Below are 24936 nucleotides of genomic sequence, written 5' to 3' on the forward strand. Positions count from 1 at the left end.
ACGGTGTTCGTAAAGCATAAATGTGAGACTCCTTTAATATATGGTGAGTGCAAACTTTTTTATTTTATATGTTTCAACAGGCCCTATGGCTCCTCTACCTCTTCATAATCCTTGCAGTGACTGCAGAGAAATTGTAAGTTTAGTATTTTTGTCACCTCATACTCTTACAATGCCTTTATTGATATACCACTATGATATTCCACAGCATTGTACATTTAGGGAAAGTAGTAATTCTCCTACATGGCAAATAATGAAAATATATGAAATGCGTGCATGCAGAGTCAAAGGCAAAGCGGAGAACAACGTTTTTTTGTTTTTTGTTCAGTTTGGGGCTTTTTTCATTTAGGTTATCTACCAGGGAGCCTGCTACAACTTTTGCGTTGCTTTTTTTTTTTTTCAGATGCCTTAGTGTCACCATATTGGTCACGGCAACTGCAGCTGGCCATGGACCTTCAATAGCTGTCAGCTGACTGCTCATTAGTCCGACAGCTGTTCTTCCAGACCCCCACTGGTCCCCCCATACAAATGCACACTTTGCTTGGCCAAGTGCGAATATGATCTGAATGGGAAGAGGAGACCCTTCCACCTCTGTGGTGGGAGGCTTAAAGGGGTTTTCTGAGACCCTGGTATTGATGAGCAGTCGTCAGGAGCGCTGCGGCCTCCTTGCAGCTTGCCAAGCACAGCTCCATCCATAGGATAGTGGACGTGCTTATTATTGCAGCTTAGCCCATACACTGAGAACTCAGCTGCGCCTAGGTCATGTGACCGATAAACGTGACATTACTGGCCTAGGAAGGGGCCGTACCAGGGGTGCCAGGAGTCAAACCTGACAATCTGATAATGATGTCCTATCCTGGGTATAGGCCATCAATATCAGAATCTTGGACAAGCCCTTTAATTACATTGAGTGCAAAAGATCAGGCATGATAAAATATAATGCTATCACACCATCACCTTAAAGGGAACCTGTCACCGGGATTTTGGGTATATAGCGGAGGACATGGGTTGCTAGATGGCCGCTAGCACATCCGCAATACCCATAGCTCTGTGTGCTTTTATTGTGTAAAAAAAACAACGATTTGATACATATGCAAATTAACATAAGAGTCATATCTTACTTGTGTAACCAGAGAAGAGACATATTTTTCAAGCTCTGACTCATCTCAGGTTAATTTGCATATGAATCAAATCGTTGTTGTTTTTTTACACAATAAAAGCACACAGAGCTATGGGCACTGGGTATTGCGGATGTGCTAGCGTCCATCTAGCAGTCCATGTCCTCAGCTCTATACCCAAAATCCAGGTGACAGGTTCCCTTTAAGGAATCATTACAGCAGTTCTTATTTACTGGTATCTTGGTTTAGTGTCTTAGCTAATAAAGAAAAGACATAAAGACCAATTAACTCATCTGTTCAAATGTATTCATAGCAGGAGAACAATTGATAACAAGTGATACTGACCATTTTTGTAATATATTTAAATTACTGAAATCATACATTTCTATTAGAAAAATAGCTGTAAAGTGGCCCATTTTGAGCCTTAGCAACGCTCCTCTGTCTTCTGATTACATAACAGTGGAGACTTGCTCAACACTGACTGTTATGTAAACAGATGACAGAGGAGCGTTGCTAAGGCTCAAAATGGGCCACTTTACAGCTATTTTTCTAATAGAAATGTACGATTTCAGTAATTAAAATATATTACAAAAATGGTCAGTATCACTACCCCTACACATTACACAAATAAAAAAAGAATGACCGTTATACTGTAAGTTGTTGGCTGGGGCTTTGTTCACTGGTCTGGGTCACACATAACATAGCCAGGTTTTAAAGGGGTCATCCCATGAAAAGTATTACTATGTAATGAATAGGGCATTTCAAATAAAGTAGCACCCCCTGTAGTTTCTTCTTCTAGTCCACCTTTTCCTGCATTAAGTAGTGGACTGACATGCTCAGTAGCTCCCTGCTCACACCCTCCTCCCAGAACTAGTGTAGTGGCCTCAGAGAAGCAGGTAAAGCAGCTCAGACAACTTTCATTTATTTCTCTTTCTAAATTTATAGAAGCATAAATCAAGACAGTGGAGAAAGAAAAGGGAAGGGGGCATTACATGGCAATTGGATACTATAGTGCTATTTATCAGTGGAATCATTGGGGCTGAGTGTAAGGGACTATTTTTAATGAAGGGGAGGAACACTGGAGAGCAGGGCTTTCAGAACTGAGGGGGGCAGGGTTAGCAAGAGCTAGTGGCTATGCACTCCTGGGAGATGCAAGTGCTCGACTGTCACATGTGATGAGCTGCTGCCCGCCCGCAGAAAGTAAAGAGACCAGAGCTGCAGAAAGGTGGGTAAAAATAAAGCTAAAAAGGATGAAAATGACACTGGAGAGCTGTGTTTTTTGCATTAATATAGTTAAAATAATGGTAATAATTTTATACATATATTACTTACATTTTTTTTTACAGGTTAATCTAATTTGAATTATCAGACACCTCTTAAAGATATGAAACCAACTAATAAATACTAGATACTGTTTACCAGAACTTCTAAGTTTATGGTATTCTGGCCCAGTCTACCATCTCCATGATAAATTCATTTGTATTCATTACACATTGTTTATATATTTTTGTAATAATGTAAATACACACATTGGTGAAATATTGCATTTTAATTCATTACTGTAATTCATTACTGTCAAGTACTTGAGTATATGTTTTTCTTTTTATCACCATCTTTCTTATTTTTTTGGTTCCAGCTTTTGTCCGAATTTGTCTGCAATCTCTCGAACGCTCAGACTGTCCCATAATGTAGCTGTATCCTTTTTTTAAATGTTTATTGATTTGGGTATAGAAGTCGGCATAGTGTAGTGTGGTACCATTCATGTTCTATTGACATCAGCTTGTTCAAATTATAAACCCACCCACCCCCAATTTTTGAGATTTTCATCCTCCTCATTCACTCATTTACATAACAGTATTTTCATGCATTTGTTAATGTTCCAAACATGAACTAACCAATTAAATTGTGCTGTAGGTTGTTGGCTGTAGGTGCCTGAAGCAGGCTTCTTTCTAAAGTGTCAGTGCAGTAAGCTTATAGGGGGTCATTTATTAAGACTGGCATTTTAAGCGCCAGTCTTGCTCACCCCTATATCTGGCAGTGGATCCTCCGAAGTTATGAAGAGGCACCGGCCTCTACATAACTTTGGCACATCCAGTGCCAGTCTAAGGCTGGTTTCACACAAGTGAATGTCACGCTCCGGACTCACAGCGCTGATTTATGATGCTATGTAACCCTTAGAGTTCTGGAATGCATTGGATAACACTGACATAATGCTGTCAATATTATCCAATACATTCCAGAACTGTAAGGGTTACATAGCATCAGAAATATAATGCTATGCGACCCTGGCAGTGCTGGAAGTTCAGGACGGGTGCTGCACTGCAAGTCTGGAGAATGACACTCGCTTGAGTGAAACCAGCCGAAATGTAAGCCAGACCATTTTCTACGCCTAAAACGGTCATAGAAAATGGTAAATGAGACATTCCCTTCCCCGCCTGCTCCACGCCCACTTTTTTTTTTTTTAGACCTGACGTGAGCGGGGGAAAGTTGAAGATTGCGGTGCAACTAACAGTTGCACCGCAATCTGCGCCAGTAATACGCCTAATATAGGCGTATTTCTGGATAATAAATGACCCCCATAGAGTTACAAGTACTGAAACTGCTAATAGGAGGTCTATACAGTATATTATGTAAAAACAGGCATCCTCACATCTGCATTCAGAAGTACCAGAATCTTCCAGCAGTGTGATTTCTTTTCCCAGCTGTCCCACAAGGTTCATAAGCTGTAGTATGTGACGGACTGAACCGTCAATGGGGCTGCTGGAGAAGCCTGAGGGCTAGCCTCCTTTCTACGGACTATGGACCCAGAACTATGGAGACCCCCCTCAGACCTCTTGGGGTTACAAGGAACTATTAACCCTGATTTACGTATGGAGTTATAGGCCACATCTTTCCTATTGCCCATTAAAGGTGCAGAGTGTGAATCCTGCAACACAAAAAGGGTTAACACTGCACTGAGACTCCCAATGAATGTGTTAGTTTTTGTCCCTTTTGTTCTATTGTGTTAGTGATAGGATTAAGATAGCCGACTCCGGTGTAGAGGAGTAGCTCACCCTAAAATACACTCAGGAGATAATCCCATCACATGTCTCCTCTCTCCCTATTCTTTCATTAAGACACTGGGGAGGGGATGTCTGTTTGCCCGCTGTTCATGTATGATTGAGTTATGTTAGACTTCTTGAACTGTGTACATACAGGTCCTTCTCAAAAAATTAGCATATTGTGATAAAGTTCATTATTTTCTGTAATGTACTGATAAACATTAGACTTTCATATATTTTAGATTCATTACACACCAACTGAAGTAGTTCAAGCCTTTTATTGTTTTAATATTGATGATTTTGGCATACAGCTCATGAAAACCCAAATTTCCTATCTAAAAAAATTAGCATATTTAATCAGACCAATAAAAGAATAGTGTTTTTAATACAAAAAAAGTCAACTTTCAAATAATTATGTTCAGTTCTGCACTCAATACTTGGTCGGGAATCCTTTTGCAGAAATGACTGCTTCAATGCGGCGTGGCATGGAGGCGAATCAGCCTGTGGCACTGCTGAGGTGTTATGGAGGCCCAGGATGCTTTGAAAGCGGCCTTAAGCTCATCCAGAGTGTTGGGTCTTGCGTCTCTCAACTTTCTCTTCCCAATATCCCACAGATTCTCTATGGGGTTCAGGTCAGGAGAGTTGGCAGGCCAATTGAGCACAGTAATACCATGGTCAGTAAACCATTTACCAGTGCTTTTGGCACTGTGAGCAGGTGCCAGGTCGTGCTGAAAAATGAAATCTTCATCTCCATAAAGCTTTTCAGCAGATGGAAGCATGAAGTGCTCCAAAATCTCCTGATAGCTAGCTGCATTGACCCTGCCCTTGATAAAACACAGTGGACCAACACCAGCAGCTGACATGGCACCCCAGACCATCACTGACTGTGGGTACTTGACACTGGACTTCAGGCATTTTGGCATTTCCCTCTCCCCAGTCTTCCTCCAGACTCTGGCACCTTGATTTCCGAATGACATGCAACAGTCCAGTGCTGCTTCTCTGTAGCCCAGGTCAGGCGCTTCTGCCGCTGTTTCTGGGGAATGCGGCACCTGTAGCCCATTTCCTGCACACGCCTGTACACGGTGGCTCTGGATGTTTCTACTCCAGACTCAGTCCACTGCTTCCGCAGGTCCCCCAAGGTCTGGAATCGGTCCTTCTCCACAATCTTCCTCAGGGTCCGGTCACCTCTTCTCGTTGTGCAGCGTTTTCTGTCACACTTTTTCCTTCCCACAGACTTCCCACTGAGGTGCCTTGATACAGCACTCTGGGAACAGCCTATTCGTTCAGAAATTTCTTTCTGTGTCTTACCCTCTTGCTTGAGGTGTCAATGATGGCCTTCTGGACAGCAGTCAGGTCGGCAGTCTTACCCATGATTGCGGTTTTGAGTAATGAACCAGGCTGGGAGTTTTTAAAAGCCTCAGGAATCTTTTGCAGGTGTTTAGAGTTAATTAGTTGATTCAGATGATTAGGTTAATAGCTCGTTTAGAGAACCTTTTCATGATATGCTAATTTTTTTAGATAGGAATTTTGGGTTTTCATGAGCTGTATGCCAAAATCATCAATATTAAAACAATAAGAGGCTTGAACTACTTCAGTTGGTGTGTAATGAATCTAAAATATATGAAAGTCTAATGTTTATCAGTGCATTACAGAAAATAATGAACTTTATCACAATATGCTAATTTTTTGAGAAGGACCTGTATATATATATATATATATATATAATATACTGAGTTGGTCTTCAATAAAGGGAGTTCTTGATTTGTTTCACCCTCAACATAGTCTCATCTCATGTGTGGGGGGAACAGCTATATTTACTCTGGGGATTGCTATCGGTATTATACTCCCCTGGGATTACTGTTCTATCAACTGGAAGCTAGATCCTGGTCTTGGGCCCTGCGTGGGTGGAGGACCGCGAGACGCCAGCCAAGCTGTAACGCTGGAAGTGGGGACTACAGTGCTGATGGTGTCCGGTGGAGCGCTTGGAAGTACTCTGTGAGCACTAGGAAGCATCGATTTGGCGGAGGCAACCAGTCGGGATGCCAAGCGGTCCATCACATAGTATACCCATTTCACAGGATGTCTGGATGTTGTGTAGAAGGATGTAATTCTATAGATGCTGAGTGCATAACTCTTAAAGGGACTGTATATTTAGGCAGATATCAAATTTTACACTGAATATTTATACAAAAGTTAGTGTAGTGATCACCAGAAATGTATTTTCTTTAGTGTTGGCTGCTTTTTAAGTCTGATCCATTATTTCTAATTAAGTTTTGCTGTTGATTGCAGGGAATCTGAGGTACCATGATCTACCATAAACTCTGTTCCTCTATGCTTTACACTGCAGCTCTACTTGTTAATATTTTTTGACCCATTGAAGCAGTCTCACAAGGAAATCAGTGCATTGAATGCTGATGTCCAAAACGGGATATAATGACGGATTACAAACTACAAGTATTATGAGCCACCAGCCAGAATCCTACTCCGTACTGATGAGTGGCAAGCAACCCGAAAAAGCTGTCTATGGATGGATATTTGGCTTGACCATCTTCCCTTTTTAGATTCAAGGCTTGTTAAAAAGTTGGAGCCACACCTAGAAGGTGGCCCTAGCGAGATAAGTCTCTTTTTCTGGCAGATACCTCTTTGCATTATTTTTTTTTCCCTATGGAGCATTATTTCCCTTTTCGTGTCCAAGTTGAAAAGTTGGTGCCACTTCCAGAAGGTGGCACTAGCTAGATGGGTCTAGTAAGTCTCTATACCATACACAGCTGGTCTCATTAAGAAGAGGCAGTATTTTGCCTAAGAGCTCATTCAGACGGCCGTAGTGTTTTGCAGTTTACAAATTGCGGATCCGCAAAACCCGGATACCGGCCGTGTGAATTCCACATTTTTGCAGACCGTACATGACCGGCACTATGATAGGAATGACTATTCTTGTCCACGATTGCAGACAAGAATAGGACTTGCTCTATCTTTCTTGCAGGAACGGAACTACAGATGCGTACAGCACACGGTGTGCTGTTCAAATCTTTTGCGTCCCCAATGAAATGAACAGGTCACCAGTCAAAAGGGGCCTGGAGGCTTAGGCAATTTAGTTTTTGGTCTTCAGCTAGGAGGCACCTTACTTTGGAAGTATTTCCCCAGTGCTCTGTCCTTAAAGGGGCACACTTGCATACTGACAAATTGTCCCTCTTTCTGTTTTTCTTTCTTCTCCTCATAAGCCGCATGCTTTGTCTTTGCCTACTTGAATATAAGTGATAGAAACCCAGGTATTGCATAAGATGAGACTTTTTCCTTTACGATTGACCTCCATGGTGTCACATTTCTTGCCTTTGGCAACGGTGCTCCTGATGTGTTCAGTGCGGTTGCTGCTTTCTCCGACTCGAGAACTGCTGGGTTAGCCATAGGTGCCCTTTTTGGTATGTTTTATTGTAACTACAAAATTCTGTAGGTTAAAGGGGTTCTGCAGTTTGTTTTAACTGATGATCTATCCTCTGGATAGATCATCAGCATCTGATCAGCGGGGGTCCGACACCTGGGACCCCCGCTGATCAGCTGTTTGAGAAGGCAGCGACGCTGGCAGTAGAGCCGTGGCCTTCTCGCTGTTTACTGCAGGCCCAGTGACGTCACGACTAGTATCAATGACCTAGGCAGGGCTAAGCTCTGTTCACTTGAATGGAGCTTAGCCGCCCAGGCCAGTTGATACTAGTCGTGACGTCACTGGGCCAGCGGTAAACAGTGAGAAGGTCCCGGGTGTCCCAGAGGATAGATCATCAGTTAAAACAAACTGCAGAACCCCTTTAATGTTGCATCCAAAGACGTGTAGAACCAGACTTTGCACCTTTATATGTGTAGTAGTGAAATTCCCTATCTGTTCCAGGTGCTGGTGTGTTTGTCACCACTGTGGTGGCTGGAGGCATTGCGCTGGTGAAACCATTTACAGCCGCTTCTCGTCCCTTTCTGAGAGACATTGTGTTTTATATGTCTGCCGTTTTCCTCACATTTTATGTGCTCTATCGGGGTTATGTAAGCTTGCCAGATGTTTTAGGTATGTCTTTATTTTATTTAAATATTCGCGTACATTATGTCTTAACTGCATCTTTTAGTAAGGGTTCATGCACAGCACTGTGGTTTTTGTCCACATCCGATGCACATTTTTTGCGGACTTATTCACTTCAATGAGGCTTGAAAAATACAGCACATTTTGTGCTGTCCACGTCCGCATGTCTGTGCCCCCCAAAAAATAGAACCTGTCGTATTCTTGTCCAGTTTGCGGACAAGGATGGGACATTTGTGAAGGAGTGAAAAAAAAATTGGCTACAGGCTCTCTGCCGGTATCTGTGTTTTGCGGATCCGGAATTTGCAGACCGCAAAAATATCTACAGCCGTGTGCATGAGCCCTAACTATCCAGTGGCATTTACGTTGTATACCAACCATTCATTGTAAGCAGTACATCATTATAGTCGTGTTATTCAGCCTTTCTAGGCATCATGAAGAGCTTCAGATCTGTTGCATGGTATTTCCTTTGCAATAATTAATAATGTGTGTCTTCTGTGTTTAAACAGTGTATTTGTTGCTCTACCTGGCTTATGTCCTTGTGGTTGTCCTTTCCACCTGGGTCTATCAGAGAATGCGTTATCAGCTATTGTCTGCCCCCAGCTTAGATGAACCAGGTAGGAGCCTTCTTGGGAACTCTGAGATATAAGGACAATAATCTTCCCAGGCACTTCACTCTTCAAATTCTTCTCAGTGGTGTTTTGGGAGGTTTTTGTTTCTGTACAGACTAAATAATTGGTCCACTAAAGCTGCCTATGGAAATACAAAAGCAGTTGACGAAACTATCTTCCAGCCTGACGGCTATTCTTCCCATACACATACATCCTTGGCCCAGCCAAGTGTTGTATATGTGTTTCCTTGGGGAGGAGGAACAATGGATTTCTCATTCTGAAATCCACGGGAACAAAGAATTAAAGTGTACCTACATATTAATAAAGCTTTTCATATGTCATAGCGATATTTATCAAAGGTTTTGATTGGTGGTCGTCTGAGCGCTGATAGCCCCACTAAGGAGAGAGAAGCTCTCACAAAAAGCTTTCTTCTAGCTGCAGGAGATGGAATTGAGACAGACTCATAGACTTTCTAACTGAGCCTGTCTCCTGCTGCGAGGAGAGACAACACGTTATGCGAGGGCTTCTCTCTCATTGTTCTAGCGATCGTTGGGGGTCTCATCACTCAGACCCCCACAATCAAAACCTTTTATTATGTAACTAGGATATATCAAAAGTTTGTTCACTGTATAGTAAAACCTTAAACATGATGAAACCCAAAATGCCTGATTTCTTCTTTTGGAAAACCCCCATTTATCAATGTCAGGCTAATGTATATGGGCACCTTAAAACGTTAGCTGAAACACATCTTTTCATACAGTTAGATAAAATACTGCCAAGACCCATTAGAGTTTCCAAGGCTTTGTTCACATCTAGCTGCCATTGATGGTAGTGCACATTTATAGATACTTTTCCGAAAATATTATTTCTCACACACTGATACTCAATATTAAAACTACTGATGGGTAAAGAACATTGATTATCTCATGACAATGGCACCTGTTATGCAGCAAGTGTATTGGAAGCAGGAAAATGGCCAAGCATAAGGATCTCAGTAAATTTGACAAGAGCCACATTAGTATGGCTGAGAAACAAAGGCTAGCCCATTTGATCCAGTCCCACAGAATATGTAGTGTGGTATAAATTGCTAGAAAAGTAATGTTGGCTAAAATAGAAAGGTGTCAGAACACACAATCACAGCTTGCTTAAAGAGAACCAGTCGCTATGAAATGCAGTGCAATCTGCAGGCATCACTGTTATAGAGCAGGAGGAGTTGATCAGACTGATGAATAGTTTTATGGAAAAATATTGCGTAAAACTTTTAATTGATAAATTTTAAATCTGTGACGGCTATCTCTGTATACACACTTACATAGAGAATGCTATCAATCACTGATAACGCCTCCCCCTGAACATCTATCAGTGACTGACAGCTATCTATGTATACACACATACACAGGGAATGCTATCAATCACTGATAACACCTCCACTGTGTACAACTATCAGTGACTGACAGCTATCTCAGTATACACACTTACACAGAGAATGCTATCAATCACTGATAACACCTCCCCCATGTACAACTATCAGTGACTGACAACTATCTCAGTATACACACTTACACAGAGAATGCTATCAATCACTAATAACACCTCTCTGTGTATAGCTATCAGTGACTGACAGCTATCTCTGTATACATACTTACACAAAGAATGCTATAAATCACTGATAACACCTCCTCTGTGTACAACTATCAGTGACTGACTGCTATGTATACACACTTACACAGAGAATACTATCAATCACTAATAACACCTCTCTGTGTACAGTTATCAGTGACTGACAGCTATCTCTGTATACACATTTACACAGAGAATGCTATCAATTATATTGTATCTTCTGTGTACTATATATGAATCTACAAAGCTTCTCCTGCTCTATAACATGCTGCCTGCAGATTGCATTATATGGTGATGGGTTCTATGTAGCTGCACACTGGTGAGAATGCCCCAAGAGTTCTAGATGTTGGCTTGGCCTTCAAATTCGCCAGATCTCAATCTGAACAAGCATCTGGGGGATGTGAAAAAAATTGAAAGTTAAATAATTTTCTGCTAACATCTTGGTGCCAGATACCACAAGACATCACAAAGGTCTTGTGGAGTCCATGCCTCAACATGTCAGAATTGTTTTAGTGGCATTAAGGTGACCTATACAATATTAGTCAAGTGGTTGTAGTGTTATGGCTAACCAGTGTATGCATATGGATGCTGATCCTGTATTAGCCAGAACAGAGTTGTCCCTCTGGATGTCCAGGACCAGGCTATTCTTTCAGTTAATAAATGTAGCTAGCTGATAGACTAACCCCTTTATCACCTATCAGGATCACCAGGGATTTCAGTGGTCCAACTCCTTAGAACAGAGGACCCTGGGCTCTCTGTGTGAATAAAGAGTGTCCACCATTCCAGTCACACCTATGGCACTGCCAGAGATGGCTGACCACTGTACCCAGAACCCCTATAGACAGTGAATGGAGCTGTAGTGCACAATATTCCAATCACATGGGGAAGAAAGGGTCCCAACAATCAGACCCCCAGTACTCATACATTTATGTTGAGCATGGGCCAATCCCTTTTACAGCTCTAGCATTTCAACCACCATTACACAACAGTTTTACCATGATGTGCTGTGTTATCTTATGTCTAACAATTGCAAAGCACTAAAACCTACTCTGTTACTTCCTTTTTTCTCAGAGTTTCTCACAGACACAGAAGAAAACTCAATCCCCACCCCTCATGGCTCAGAGTATGGTATGATGCTAGAATGATTTTCTTTATAGACACGTATATAGACAGTCCCAGATCAGATGAACTTCCCAACCTTGTGTGGATCCAAATCACCAACTACACTCTTGCCATCACATAGCCACATGGGAGGAATTTATCATGAGTCTGTTTTGCATTAGTGTAAATTTGCCGTATCTTTGAACCTAACACTTTTACCTAGAAACACTACACTCGTTTTTGTGCAATTTCCACCCCCTTCCCCACTAAAGTGAGTTTGCGACTTAAAAAAAAAAAGTTGCAGTAATAAATCGGGGGTGAAATTGACAAAACATGGCTACTCATGCCTATTTTTCCACCCACTTTTCAAAACTGGAGAGAGTGGTGTAAACATTTTTTGTGACAGTAAAACCCAAAAAGTTACTAAAACCAGATTTTGCAACTTTATAAAGCCAGATGTCTGCAGTGCTGGTTGTGATAAATTCCTCTTGTAGTTGCACCTCCAATCCCTGCTCATTTCTAAATGAGCCCCTGTACCCCTACATTCTTTATCCAACTTTTCCCATACAGTATTTGAAGAGTCCGTTCTGTGCTCTACAGCTGAGAAGAGTCTGGCATATTCATGAGCTGTCAAGCAAAACTCTCCTACTAGTGCTTGACTCACAAGCTGCAGTAAGCAGTACAGGACTGGATTCTGTACCTGGATTGGATATTGCAATCAATTAGCAGGCATGTGATGAGATTAGACGGACCTTGAAACAGACAAAGACCTCAATGAAGAGCCAGAAGTCAGCATTGTTAACTGGAGAGCCTAGGCTAGGTGACTTACTGCATCTAAGGGCGGATTTACTCGGCCCGATTATCAGGAATGAACATTAGCAGGAACACTCGTTCCCAATAATCAGGCTGTTTAAAGGTGCTGCAGATCACCCGATGAACGAGCAAAACACTTGTTCTTTGGAGGAAATGATCTTTAATGCAGACACCTAAATAATCGTTTCAGGGAAGAAGATTGTACTGTGTAAACAGGGATCTGCTGCCCAGAAACAATCTGTCTGAGGGAGAGTGATGGTAGTACACATCTCTCCTCCTCATACAGTGGAGGTGATTGCTGCATGTAAATGCAGATCTTCACCTCCACCAATGAGCAAGCAGTTATCAGGAAGGAACAGTCCTTTCCTGATAATTGCCTGCCCAGTGGGCAATGTAAATCCACCTTAATGGCTATGTACACCTTCGGGGAGCAATTTCTTTTATGATTGCATTTTGCTCATTTTGGGCTAAAAATATTTTTTACAATTGGTCCTTTATTAAAAATATTCAGCCGTTCTGTCACAAGGGGTTAACTATTTGTTTACCTATGTGAATGGTACGTTCACTTTGTGTCCTAATAAACCTTATTTCTAAATTGCTAACACATCATAACTACTTATTTAAGCCATATTCTTATCAGAAAGTTAAGAATTAAGCTATAAGGAGTGTTTATAAGGTCAGAGATGAGGAGCCCGTCAGCTCGGGCTGCCTGTTTGAAAAGAGTGAAAATTCAGATCCTGCTACTAGATAAACTTAGAGCTGTGCAGGGAAAAGCGCTAAACATTTTTAATAAAGACCAATTGAAAAAATGATTTTGGCTCCAAATGAATACATTTCTTATTTAAAAGAAAAAAAACTGCTACAAGAGGACATAGTTTTAAATTAGAGGGGCAAAGGTTTAAAAGTAATATCAGGAAGTATTGAGAGAGTAGTGGATGCATGGAATAGCCTTCCTGCAGAAGTGGTAGCTGCAAATACAGTGAAGGAGTTTAAGCATGCATGGGATAGGCATAAGGCCATCCTTCATATAAGATAGGGCCAGGGGCTATCCATAGTATTCAGTATATTGGGCAGACTAGATGGGCCAAATGGTTCTTATCTGCTTACACATTCTATGTTTCTATGTTACAATGAAATACTAAAAAAATTATCCCAAATGTGTAAATAGCCTTTAAGTTACATAAAAGCTGGGACAAGATTAGATAATGATTGTGTGGACATGCCATGGGAAGGAAGTCATTTCACTATTTAGAGGAGTGTCCGCTAAAGGGTGAATGTGGTTTAGGTAGTTAAATTCTGGTGACAGGTTCCCTTCTTCAAGTGGATCTCATTTAATACGCTCTTGAAATGTTTACAGACCTAAAGTTTTGCTTGGTTATGCTAAATAAATCGAGATGATTGACCCACAGGAAACTGTTTCTATATCTGTGGGATCTTGGTTTAAATTGATGTCTGAGTACCTGCTATGTAGACTGATATGCAGTTGTAGTCCAAACTGTGTTTTGGCACTGTAGCAGGTCTGTAGAATGGACCCCTCGACTGAAAACTCAGATATTGACACTTTCCAATGCAATATGAGACTGCACAGTATGATGAAGAACATATGTAGCTCTTCGGCTATCACATGGTAGTCATGACAGGTCCATTTTAAAGAGGATTTTTCACCACTCTTGACATGTCTGTTTTAATAGCTTCATGCATTCCCCTGCATATATTATAGGTATATTATGTATTATACTGCTGACCATAAAATGGATAACTTGAGAACTGCAAATACAATCATAGATAAATAATATTGTGTATGTGTTATCATGTTGACTAATGAGCTGTCTTATGGATTGCCCAGGAGATGAGTATCAGCCATTATTGCCAGTACAAAACACTACGTGGCAGATCCTGTTGGAAGGAATAAATCCAGTGGACTCAAGAAAGTGGAGGCAGAAACGCTGGTATTGGAAAATGTTAAAATCTTTCAAGGTTAGGCATAACTTGTGTGAAATGGTGCAAATTGTAGATCCACCTAAAGAGCTGGTCATAATATTCTCTTTAAGAAAGGACACTAAAAATAAAGCAACCCTCTGTTTAAAAAATAATAATAATCATATTAACTGGGGAATTAACACAACACTTACGGTACTTGGTGACCTTTTCATCTTTAGCTGCAGATCCACTACTTCTCAGGCTCCTCTTCTGTCATTTTAGATGGCCGCACCGCTTATCCGGTGCACGTTGTGCATTGGTAGCTCAAGACACTTCCTACTTGTCCAGCCCTGCTCTTGGATTGGCTGACACTGGTCACGTGAGCAGTGCTGGCCAATCTAAGGGCAGCAGGATGCATCAGTATGCTTCAGGGAGTCTGAGAAACAGTGCCATCTTGGATGGCAGAAGAGGACCCTGAGAGTTTGCGGATCTGCAGCTAAAAAGATGAAAAGGAGGTCATTATTTAAGTGTCCTTTCGTTCCCTAGTTAATCCGAATTTTTTTTTTTACCGTAGGGTTGCTTTAATTACAAGTGTTCATGTAATGCTAATGGTCATAACAATAACAAGTAAACCTGTCATCTCTAAGCCTGAAGTCTTAAAACGTCCCTTAAAGGGTCACTAAGTTTTGGTAAAACTTCAGATCTGTCCGAGATATAGCAAAAGTTTTCATCCGTGGGGTCTGAGCGGTGGTTAGCCAGGGGTAGTGCCATCCTGGTTGTAGGCACAGTGCTCTGGGTAAGTTCCATGCAGCAGGTCCCAGGTTTCCATGCAAGGGGTAGCGTGTCATTTCGCTCCCTGGTATTATATTATTGTTTTTTTGCGTTTGACTGGTGTTAGCTATTATGGCTACCTTATATTTATTACTGCTATATTATTTATGTATGGGACATACCCGCATAAAATCTCTTACATAAGAGCCTGTGTTTTTTCTCTGCTACCTTTCCTTTTAAAATGACATTGTCTTTTATACTTTGTGATTAATAAAATATGATACCCTTTAGGGTCCATTCACACATCCGTATGTGTCTGGCGGATCAGCAAAACACTGACACCAGCAATGTGCGATCCGCATTTTGAGGACCGCACATCGCCGGCACTATAATAGAATATGCCTAATCTTGTCCGCAATTGCGGACAAGAATAGGACATGTTCTATTTTATTCGGGAACGGAATTGCGGATCCGGAAGTGCGGATCCGCATTTCCGGATCCGGGCAGCACATCGTGCGGCCCTATAGAAATGAATGGGTCCGCAATTCCGTTCCTCAAAATGAATTGCGGACGTGTGAATGGACCCTTACTTATACTTTGTGAGCTCCATTATTTGTTTAGGTTTTGTTCTTGCTCTAGGAGCTTGTACTTAGATTCTTTTATAGGTGGCCCCCCAATTTAGCCACAATACATATTGATGTACCACTAGTAAAGTGGGCCACTTTTGGTCTTTTTTTTCAGTATTTACCAACTATAGTTATTTGATACATAAATTCAAAATCCACAATAAAACATATTTTTAAGAGGGGTTTTCCATTGTTAATGTGCCTGTTATTGGGCTAATTATGCAACTTTCATTTTCTGCCATTAAAGATTAAAAAAATAAAACATTACAGTCAATCCTGTTTACTAGATTTGTGGCTGCCTTGTGTACGTACAGTATATAGAGCAAGAAGTAACTTTTCTCATACGTAGAAGGGGTTTTCTGATTTATTTATTTTCTGAAGGAAGGGAAGCTATCAGAATAATAATAAAAAATAAAAAAAGAATGTGTACTTACCGCCTTTGTTTATCTGGCTGCAGCAGTGACGTGCTTGTATGCCGCACATGACTGCAGCTGCCATTTCGTGTCATATACCACTGAGGCCAACAATTGGCTTCAGCAGTCACATGTGGTATATGGCACTGCTGCAGCCAAAACATTACACCACAGCAGCAGTGGCAGAGGGAAGCTGCAGTGCAGAACCAGACAGGGCTCTGGTGGGAAGTATAACATTTTTACTATTGGTTCTTAGTTTAGAAAAATCTATAAATAATTAAAGCAATCCTGTGTGATGTGATTGACTTTAGGTTCCTATAGAGGTTTTGCTTCTACTCTGTGTGCCAGTTGTGGACCCAGATAAAGAAGATCGCAACTGGCAGAGACCCCTGAACTGCCTACATGTAATCACCAGCCCACTTCTCTGTCTATTTGCTCTACACTCAGGAGCTTGTGAGTACCAGACAATGATACTTGCCTCTGTTCTTCATTATTGGGTCGGTAACATGACATTTCCATATTGTTTCCTGTTGTGCTTCCGTGACGGATTTAACGGGAGATTTGTTTTCTGCCCCTTTCAGATGCATTTATCGTTATTCAGGGAGCGCTTCCAGTGTGGGCCCTTTTGCTGCTGATTGGAAGTCCTTTGTCACTTATTATTTTCTTTACCACCAGGAACGGAGAACCCCCAAAATATCACTGCGTAAGGGCTCACATGTCACCCCACTTTACTCCCTCACTGTGTGATTTTCCTATCTGACACCTCTTTGTATGTTATGTGACATGTTTAATTTACCTGTTGCTCACAGATCTTTTCCTTTATGGGATTTATTACAAGCGCACTTTGGATAAGTGCTGCAGCAACTGAAGTAGTTAGCCTTTTGCGCACCTTCGGAGTCATCTTCCGCCTGAGTAATACAGTTTTAGGTCTAACTTTGCTTGCCTGGGGAAATAGTATTGGAGGTGAGTTTTTTAAATTGTAAACTTTAACTGCATTAAAAGTTTAGTAACTTTAGTAATGCATTGCATTACTTGTACTGATCCTCATCTGCAGTTGTTTTCTCCTTTAGAGCTGCATTCACAACTTTGCAGGCTTTAGAGCTGAAATCTCCAACGTATGTTAATAGTTGGTTGTTACTTTTGAATTAACTTCTCAAAGGCCATCAATGTCAGATAGGTGCGGGTCCCACCTCTCGGACCTGCTCCTACCTCCAGATCGGGGCCTCCGAAGTGAAGGGAGAGCAGCAGCGCATGTGTCGCCACTAGAGATGAGTGAATTTCATATTTAGAAATTTGTTTGTGCTTCATTTGGCGGTAAAAGCAGAATTGCGTTATGGATTGGGTTACCACGGACCATAACGCAATTCTTTGATGGAATGCATAACGAAATGCCTTTAGAGGCATTCCGTTATTCATTCCGTCATAATAGACGTCTGTGGCCTGCATAACAGATCTGTTCCGTTTCTGTAATGCAGGAGAGGACTCCCCTGCATAACGGAAACGGGACAGATCAGTTTTGAAGCCCATAGACCTCTATTATGACGGAATGAATAACGGAATGCCTCTAAAGGCATTTCGTTATGCATTCCGTCTTAGAATTGCATTATAGTCCGTGGTAACCCAATCCATAACGCAATTCTGCTTTTACCGCCAAATGAAGCACAAACAAATTTCTAAATATGAAATTCACTCATCTCTAGTCGCCACTCTCTGTTCAACACTATGGGAGTTGCATGTTTGAGATGGGCATGCACATGAGATGCCTAATCTGGTCAAACTTTGTGGATTTGGGTGACTTTTTGTGTGACAGCTTAAAGGGGTATTCTGGTTATGTAAAGTTATCCGCTATCCACAGGATAAGGGGTAATGATTAGATCAGTGGGGGTCCTACCACTGGGACCCCAACCAATCATGAGAATAGGGACTTGTACCTGAGCCCCCTGAAATAAACAGAGCGGCCGGTCAGGTATGCGTGACCACACTCCATTCATTTCTGTGGTGATTCCATAGATAGCAGAGTGCTGTATTCAGTGCCTGTTCTTACGATCTGTGAGGTTCCAGCAATAGGACCCCCACCGATCTAAAAGTTATCCCCCATCTTGTGGATAGGGGATAACTTTACATAACCAGAATATCCCTTTAAGGTTGGTTTCACACTTAGGTTTTTGTGGCAATTTTTCTAGTATTTTTTATTTTTTTGCCAAAGCCAGTAGTGGATCCAGCAGGAAGTGCATCAGAAGGGAATGAAAAATATACAGGAATTATTTATACTTTGTATTTCCTTTTATATTTTTCATTCCCTTCTAACCCACTTCTTGCTTTTGGCTAAAAAATTTTTAAGAAAAACTGCAATAATTTTTCAGATCTCCTTTGTAAAATGAGAGGTGGAATGTGATTGGCTGCTATGGGCAACTAAGCCAGTTTTCCTTTACACCAGTTTTGATAAATCTCCTTCTATGTGTGAACCCACCCTAACTCAGGAGCTAGATATACTATAAAATGGGGCTAATAGGGGTTCCTTGAACACTGTACTTAAAGCTGTTGTCGGGGTTCATAGCTGAACCCGTACATCTCCTCGTTTTTACCCAGGCAGGCCCTCTGATATGAGCATAGGAGAATTTCATGAATCACTCAGGGTAAAGTATTTTTCTGGAGATCCAGTGACATACCGGGCTCTCCATGGGTAAGCTAGGCGGAGGCTTCCACCTAGCAGTGATGACACAGACACTAATGGGTGGGCTTTAGCACTGCCTTAGCCTGTAAAACGGCTAGGGTGGCGCTAAAGCCCGTCTATTAGTGCTGGCCAAGTGTAAAAATATAAACAAAAAAGCCCTTGCACTGCACGATACAGCACAGAGCATGAAATGATCCAATGCTCATGTCAGAGGGGTTGCCTGCTCAAAATATTGAAATATATTTATTTATGCATTTCCCAATATTGTCAATGCCATTAATTGGTTATGGGAGTGACCCAAACAATTAATAGTTTGTTGTGATTAGTATTGGTATTTTACCATCGTATATTTTGCTTTCCTTTTTTGCATTTTCAAATTTTTTTTTTGCATATCAAAAATTTGCATTTGAATAAATATTTAAATTTCAATATTTTCAACCTGAACAATACAATCAGCATCCTTTTATACTCTTCCTGAGCACAGGACCAGAAAGCTGGCTGATGCTAAAAGACTGAAAAGTGAGGAATTGTGAACTTGAACAGTTGTTACATTGATCGGTGACTGCAGGAAACCCTGTATATGACAGACATTTATGTGCTTTTTTTTTTTTTTCCTACAGACTTTATATCTGACCTTACACTGGCTCGCCAAGGCTATCCGCGCATGGCATTCTCTGCCTGCTTTGGAGGGATCATATTCAGTATCCTTTACATGATTTACTCCACAAAAAGTTACATATCTTCCATTAATTAAAAAAATAACTTAAAGAAACTAGGCAATGGACAACATTTATCACATATCCACTGCATTGGTGGAGGTCTGACCGCAGGGACCCCCACCAATCAGAAGGGTGGGGGTCTCTAGATTCTTGTGTGAGTACATGCAGGACCTGCTGGGAGTGCTTGAGATAGAGAAGTGCTGTACTTGGCAATCCCTAAGGCCCCTTTCACACGGGTGAGATTTCCGCGCAGCTGCAATGCGTTAGGTGAACGCATTGCACCCGCGCTCAATCCGGACCGATTCATTTCTATGGGGCTGTGCACATGAGCGGTGATTTTCACGCATCACTTGTGCGTTGCGTGAAAATCGCAACATGTTCTATATTGTGTGTTTTTCACGTAACGCAGGCCCCATAGACGTAAATGGGGCTGCGTGAAAATCGCAAGCATCTGCAAGCAAGTGCGGATGCGGTGCAATTTTCACTCACGGTTGCTAGGAGACGAACGGGATCGAGACCCGATCATTATTATTTTCCCTTAGAACATGGTTATAAGGGAAAATAATATAATTCTTAATACAGAATGCATAGTACAATAGGGCTGGAGGGGTTAAAAAATAATTTAAAATAATTTAACTCACCTTAATCCACTTGTTCGCGCAGCCCGGCTTCTCTTCTGACTTCATCTTTGCTGTGCACAGGAAAAGGACCTGTGGTGACGTCACGGCGCTCATCACACGGTCAGTCACATGATCCATCACCATGGTAAAAGATCATGTGATGGACCATGTGATGAGCACAGTGACGTCATCAAAGGTCCTATTCCTCAAAGAAGAAGACAGAAGAGAAGCTAGGCTGCGCGAACAAGTGGATGAGGTGAGTTACATTTTTTTATTTTATTTTTTAACCCCTCCAGCGCTATTGTACTATGCATTCTGCATTAAGAATGCTATTATTTTCCCTTATAACCATGTTATAAGGGAAAATAATACAATCTACAGAACACCGATCTCAAACCTGAACTTCTGTGAAGAAGTTTGGGTACCAAACATGCCGATTTTTCTCACGCGCGTGCAAAACGTATTACAATATTTTGCACTTGCGCTGAAAAATCGTCTTTGTTCCCACAACGCACCTGCATCTTTTTCCACAGGGGATTAAGGGAACCCCAATTATTGTAATTGGTGGAGATCCCAGCATTTGGACCCCCTGCGATCATACATTTATTACCCATTCTGTGGTTTGTGGGCCAACCCCTCTAAAAGCAGTAGTGTCATGGCAACATTTAAATACCCTTCTAATTGAAACTACTGAATCCAATCTATCATAATATGAATAACTCTTTTTTTGTCATCTGTGTTTTTATTGTTTTGGATAGCTAAAAGAAGTTATCCAACATGTCATGACAAGATACAAACACACCCCAGTCGGGGCCATGAATAACAATGAATAACATGACACATTAAAGATACAGCATATGTCTAGTATTACAGCATACTGAATTACATATCCTGATAACATCATATATAACAACTACCTTGTTCATATCCATAGACTATAGAAGAGAGTTAATGTGCACCTAGAAGAGGATATGCTTAGGCTAATGAGAAAAAGGGAGGGGGGGGGGGGGTGGCAAGTGTACTTCAGGAAACTATTTCCTCAGGTATTAGGAGGGAAGATTGGCTCGTGTTTCTCCACAATATGATGATTTAAGTCAAGCGTCCCAAGTTTTGAGAAACTTATGATGGGTGCGACATGATCTACTGGACATCTCTTCAAACCTACAAATTTGATGTACTTTTTCGAGCCATTCGTTAGTAGAAGGGGGAACAGTATTTAGCTATTTCAAGGGGATTAGAGATTTGACTGCTGCCAAAAAATGATTAATCAAGGCCAAGGGGTGTTGACGTGCGTCCGATAGAGGAGACCCAAGTAAGACTAGGGCCGGAGTCAACGTTAGTTGTGTACCCAAAATTTATTTTACTATACGTTCAATTTCAGACCAAAAGGGGCGTATAATCATGCAGTCCCACCATATATGGGTATGCGTACCAACCTGAGAGTTACACCTCCAACACTGATTAGTGGGGGATAGGCCATGTGCATAAAGAAACTCAGGTGTTTTATACCAGAGAGATAGAATCTTGTAGTGTGTTTCTTGCAAGCGTACACATCTGGAGTAACCATGGGAGTTCTGAAGGATTTGATTTCTTTCCATCTCCGTGAAAGATAGACCCAATTCCTTTTCCCAGGATGAAATGTACCCAGGGTTACTCAGGCTTTTTACCTCTCTCACTACCGATACCACTTTAGAAAGCTTACCAAACCTGGAGATCGTAGATGACAGGTCTGATTCAAAGTCAGTGAGTTCTCTAAAGGGATAGTTGGTTTGTATGAAGTCCTCGCAACATAATATGAATAACTCTGCATGCCTCCATGTAAAATCAGAGGCATACAGAAGTACAGTAGAGGGCTCATGCATTCCTGTTATGGCTCCATACAACACATAGAGCCACAGTTCGCCCATATATTTGAATCTTTACTTGATGGTACATAAAACCTCATAAATCTGGCAAATGTTTTATTCAAAGTTATCTACTTGCGCTTTTTTCCTGACCTGGTGTCAGATGTTCTCATAGGAGTTGGCCTGGGTTGTCTTCTACAGATGGGTCCAAGTTACAAATTACAGGTTAGTCAAGCCTCTGGTGTTCTCATGTTTTACCTAATTAGTAAAGTGGAATTCCATCAAATGTTTTAATCCTTTGTGAGGTGATATACTGTATATCTACATTACATGTTGCCAGAGTGTATGTAGTGGGTTTTGTAGCTGAGCTCGCTCCATACACAGCTGGTGCCAGGTGAGAAATATCAGTAGCGACCGAAGCAGTTAAGGAACCACATAATCGACCTAACCCTATAAGCGGTTTCATGGCAGCACTCTATCTAACAATGGTTTCAAGGCCTGCCATGTACGGAAACCTTTTAGGTTGTGCCAGAGAAAAGGCTTATTTGGCTAAGGCGCTAGGAATCTGGCAAGCTGTTCTGGCATGGAACAGCCTGCCGGATCTCTTTGATTCCAGTATTGCCGGAAGCTTGAAAGTCTCCGTCCGGCCCCATTAACTATAATGGGGACCGCCGGAGATTTGGTTGCAACACTGCAAATATGCCAAGAATCGGCATGAAGAAAACCGCTGTGCGCTGCAATGTCGGAATGCAGAGAGATCCTGCCTGCCGGATCCCTAGCACTAGTGTCAGACTAGTCTTACACTGGCAGGCAAAATAAACTGCAGTACAGAAGTGTAAGCAAATGTAAGGGGTTTTCAATTCACTTACTACATCTGCAGTGGTCCTGTTCTCCTAGTTACCTGTGATGTCAGCTTCCATACACAAGCCTGAGGGAGCAGGTCTGCCTCTGTGCACCAAATGTCACATTAGTGGTTTTCCATTGACCATGGGTCAGGAAAAAAACAAGCACTACTTTGGTCCATGATGCAGACTAAATAGTCCATTGAAGGCATCCAGGTTCTGTCAGTGGTTTTCACGGCCATTTGGTAGGGGATGCTTTGGAGTTCTGTGCTCACCAGTACTTATATGGGAGCCATCGGCCGAGTGGTTGGGGTGTAGCGTTAACAAAGAATAACCAAGAAGTCCATGATAGGCAGTAGAACAATGGCTGGCTGATATTCTCGCTTGCTGGTTATGATTGGGAGCAGCAGGGAGTTTGCCATGCTTTTGCCAAATAAGCCTAATATTATGATTCTTTCTCCAGCTTGAAGCACAAGGTCTTTTGGTGTGGATCCTAGCCGGCGGTCTTGGAATCAGTCTAGTTTTCTCCCTAATAGCAGTACCCATACAGTGCTTTCACCTACGAAGAGGCTATGGGATTGCCCTATTCTTCCTCTACGGGATCTTTCTCGTTGTTGCACTTTTAACTGAATTTGGAGTCATCAGACTAGAAAACGTTTGATGTGGATGAACAGATCAATGGAATACCTTACAGACTAGAAAAATACAAATTGGCACCTTTCTTTCACCTCTGCTCCAGACCACGTCCTTACTGGCTGCATTATTGTCTCAGGGTGTTATTTGGTGGTTTTATTTTATTTTTTGAGACACACAATCAAGATGTTTTACTATTTGTTATTTAAAAGGGAAACCAGCATGTGTTTTTTTTATTTTATGAACTTTTTTTTTTTTTTTACAAAACAATTGCACAATCTTGAAATGACTGATATATATTTTTTATTCATATTGTGAGCTGCACCTACATGTGGTAACCAATGCAATTATGCTCAAATACTTTGTGAGGCGCACTGAATATATTTTATATATGTATTTTTTTTTTTTTTTAAATAAAGCTGTTCCTTGTATTAAAATACTACATAACTGTTGTAATAGTGGATTAGTGGATACCGCTGCTTCTTCCTCACAAAATTCTTAAATCACGTATTTTTAGGCTAGCGTTATATCAGAGCCTCCATTAGGGGCCTCCATTACACATTCTATAAAAACATATCTGACACTATGACAAAAACCAAACAAATTATAGTCAATGGGGAGAGTTGGAGAGTTATGAAACTGTGTAAAAGAATTTTTTTTTTACCTATAGCAACTACTATATATACATACCTATATCACAGTGCAGCTTTCACGTCTTAGGGTGAAAATAAAAGCTGCACTGTGATTGGTTGCTATTATAATTTTTTATTTTTATTTTTTTAGACAGTTTTCTTACCTAATATGTTTAGGGTTCTAGCTTACCAAACCACTTTTCTAGGGTCCCATGTACCTGCATATTAGTTTCCTTCAAAACAACTCCATTGAACTGAACGGAACTGACTTTCATGTAATATTCATTAATAGGAAATGTAAGATGAGATCTGTGGAGTTTTTATTTTATTAGAACCTGCACAATCCAGAATGGAAAAGGTTTGTATTGCATTGAGATTAAAGGGGTTTTCCAAAACTGGATAGGTCATCAGTATCCGATTGGAAGGGGTCTGACACCCTGGATCCACACCAATCAGCTGTTTGAGAAGGCACCGATGCGGTCTGTCAGCTCTGCGGCCTTCTTTAAGCTCACCAAGCACAGCTCCGTAGATTAGATGGTGACTGTGCTTGGTATTGCAGCTCAGCCCCATTCACGTCTATGTGGCTGAGCTGCTGCTAGGCCATGTGGCCGATGAATACGATGTCACATGTACTAAAGAAAGCTGTGGCGCTACTGCAAGCACTGGTGCCTTCTCAAACAAACAGCTGACTGGCGAGGGTCCTGGTTGTCAGACCCCCACCAATCAAATACTTATAACCGATTCAGAGCATAGGTCATCTGTATAAAAGTCTTGGAAAAACCTTTAAATGCTCAAAAATGTGTGTATACTAAAAGTGAATAAAATATGCTCACCATGTATGAGGTATGGAAATGTATGTCACCTTCTGCAATACAGCTTTCCAT

The 24936-nt window shown here is 41.4% G+C and overlaps 1 protein-coding gene across 2 annotated transcripts in view; it reads left to right on the forward strand.

Moving 5' to 3' along the window:
* Positions 1 to 23862, forward strand: part of SLC8B1 (solute carrier family 8 member B1) — a 50131-nt gene extending 26269 nt beyond the window's left edge. For both annotated transcript variants that reach the window (XM_044275331.1, XM_044275332.1), the window contains exons 5-17: positions 81 to 133; positions 2752 to 2809; positions 7470 to 7575; positions 8037 to 8204; positions 8723 to 8830; positions 11516 to 11572; positions 14205 to 14335; positions 16400 to 16541; positions 16670 to 16791; positions 16898 to 17051; positions 19383 to 19463; positions 22109 to 22170; positions 23251 to 23862. In XM_044275331.1, the coding sequence (XP_044131266.1) occupies positions 81 to 133; positions 2752 to 2809; positions 7470 to 7575; positions 8037 to 8204; positions 8723 to 8830; positions 11516 to 11572; positions 14205 to 14335; positions 16400 to 16541; positions 16670 to 16791; positions 16898 to 17051; positions 19383 to 19463; positions 22109 to 22170; positions 23251 to 23448 (1440 nt within the window). In that variant the 3' untranslated portion in view covers positions 23449 to 23862. The remainder of the gene's footprint in view (positions 1 to 80; positions 134 to 2751; positions 2810 to 7469; positions 7576 to 8036; positions 8205 to 8722; positions 8831 to 11515; positions 11573 to 14204; positions 14336 to 16399; positions 16542 to 16669; positions 16792 to 16897; positions 17052 to 19382; positions 19464 to 22108; positions 22171 to 23250) is intronic.
* The last annotated feature ends 1074 nt before the right edge of the window (positions 23863 to 24936 follow it).

The sequence above is a fragment of the Bufo gargarizans genome, chromosome 1, assembly GCF_014858855.1.
Source record: "Bufo gargarizans isolate SCDJY-AF-19 chromosome 1, ASM1485885v1, whole genome shotgun sequence".
NCBI lineage: Eukaryota > Metazoa > Chordata > Amphibia > Anura > Bufonidae > Bufo > Bufo gargarizans.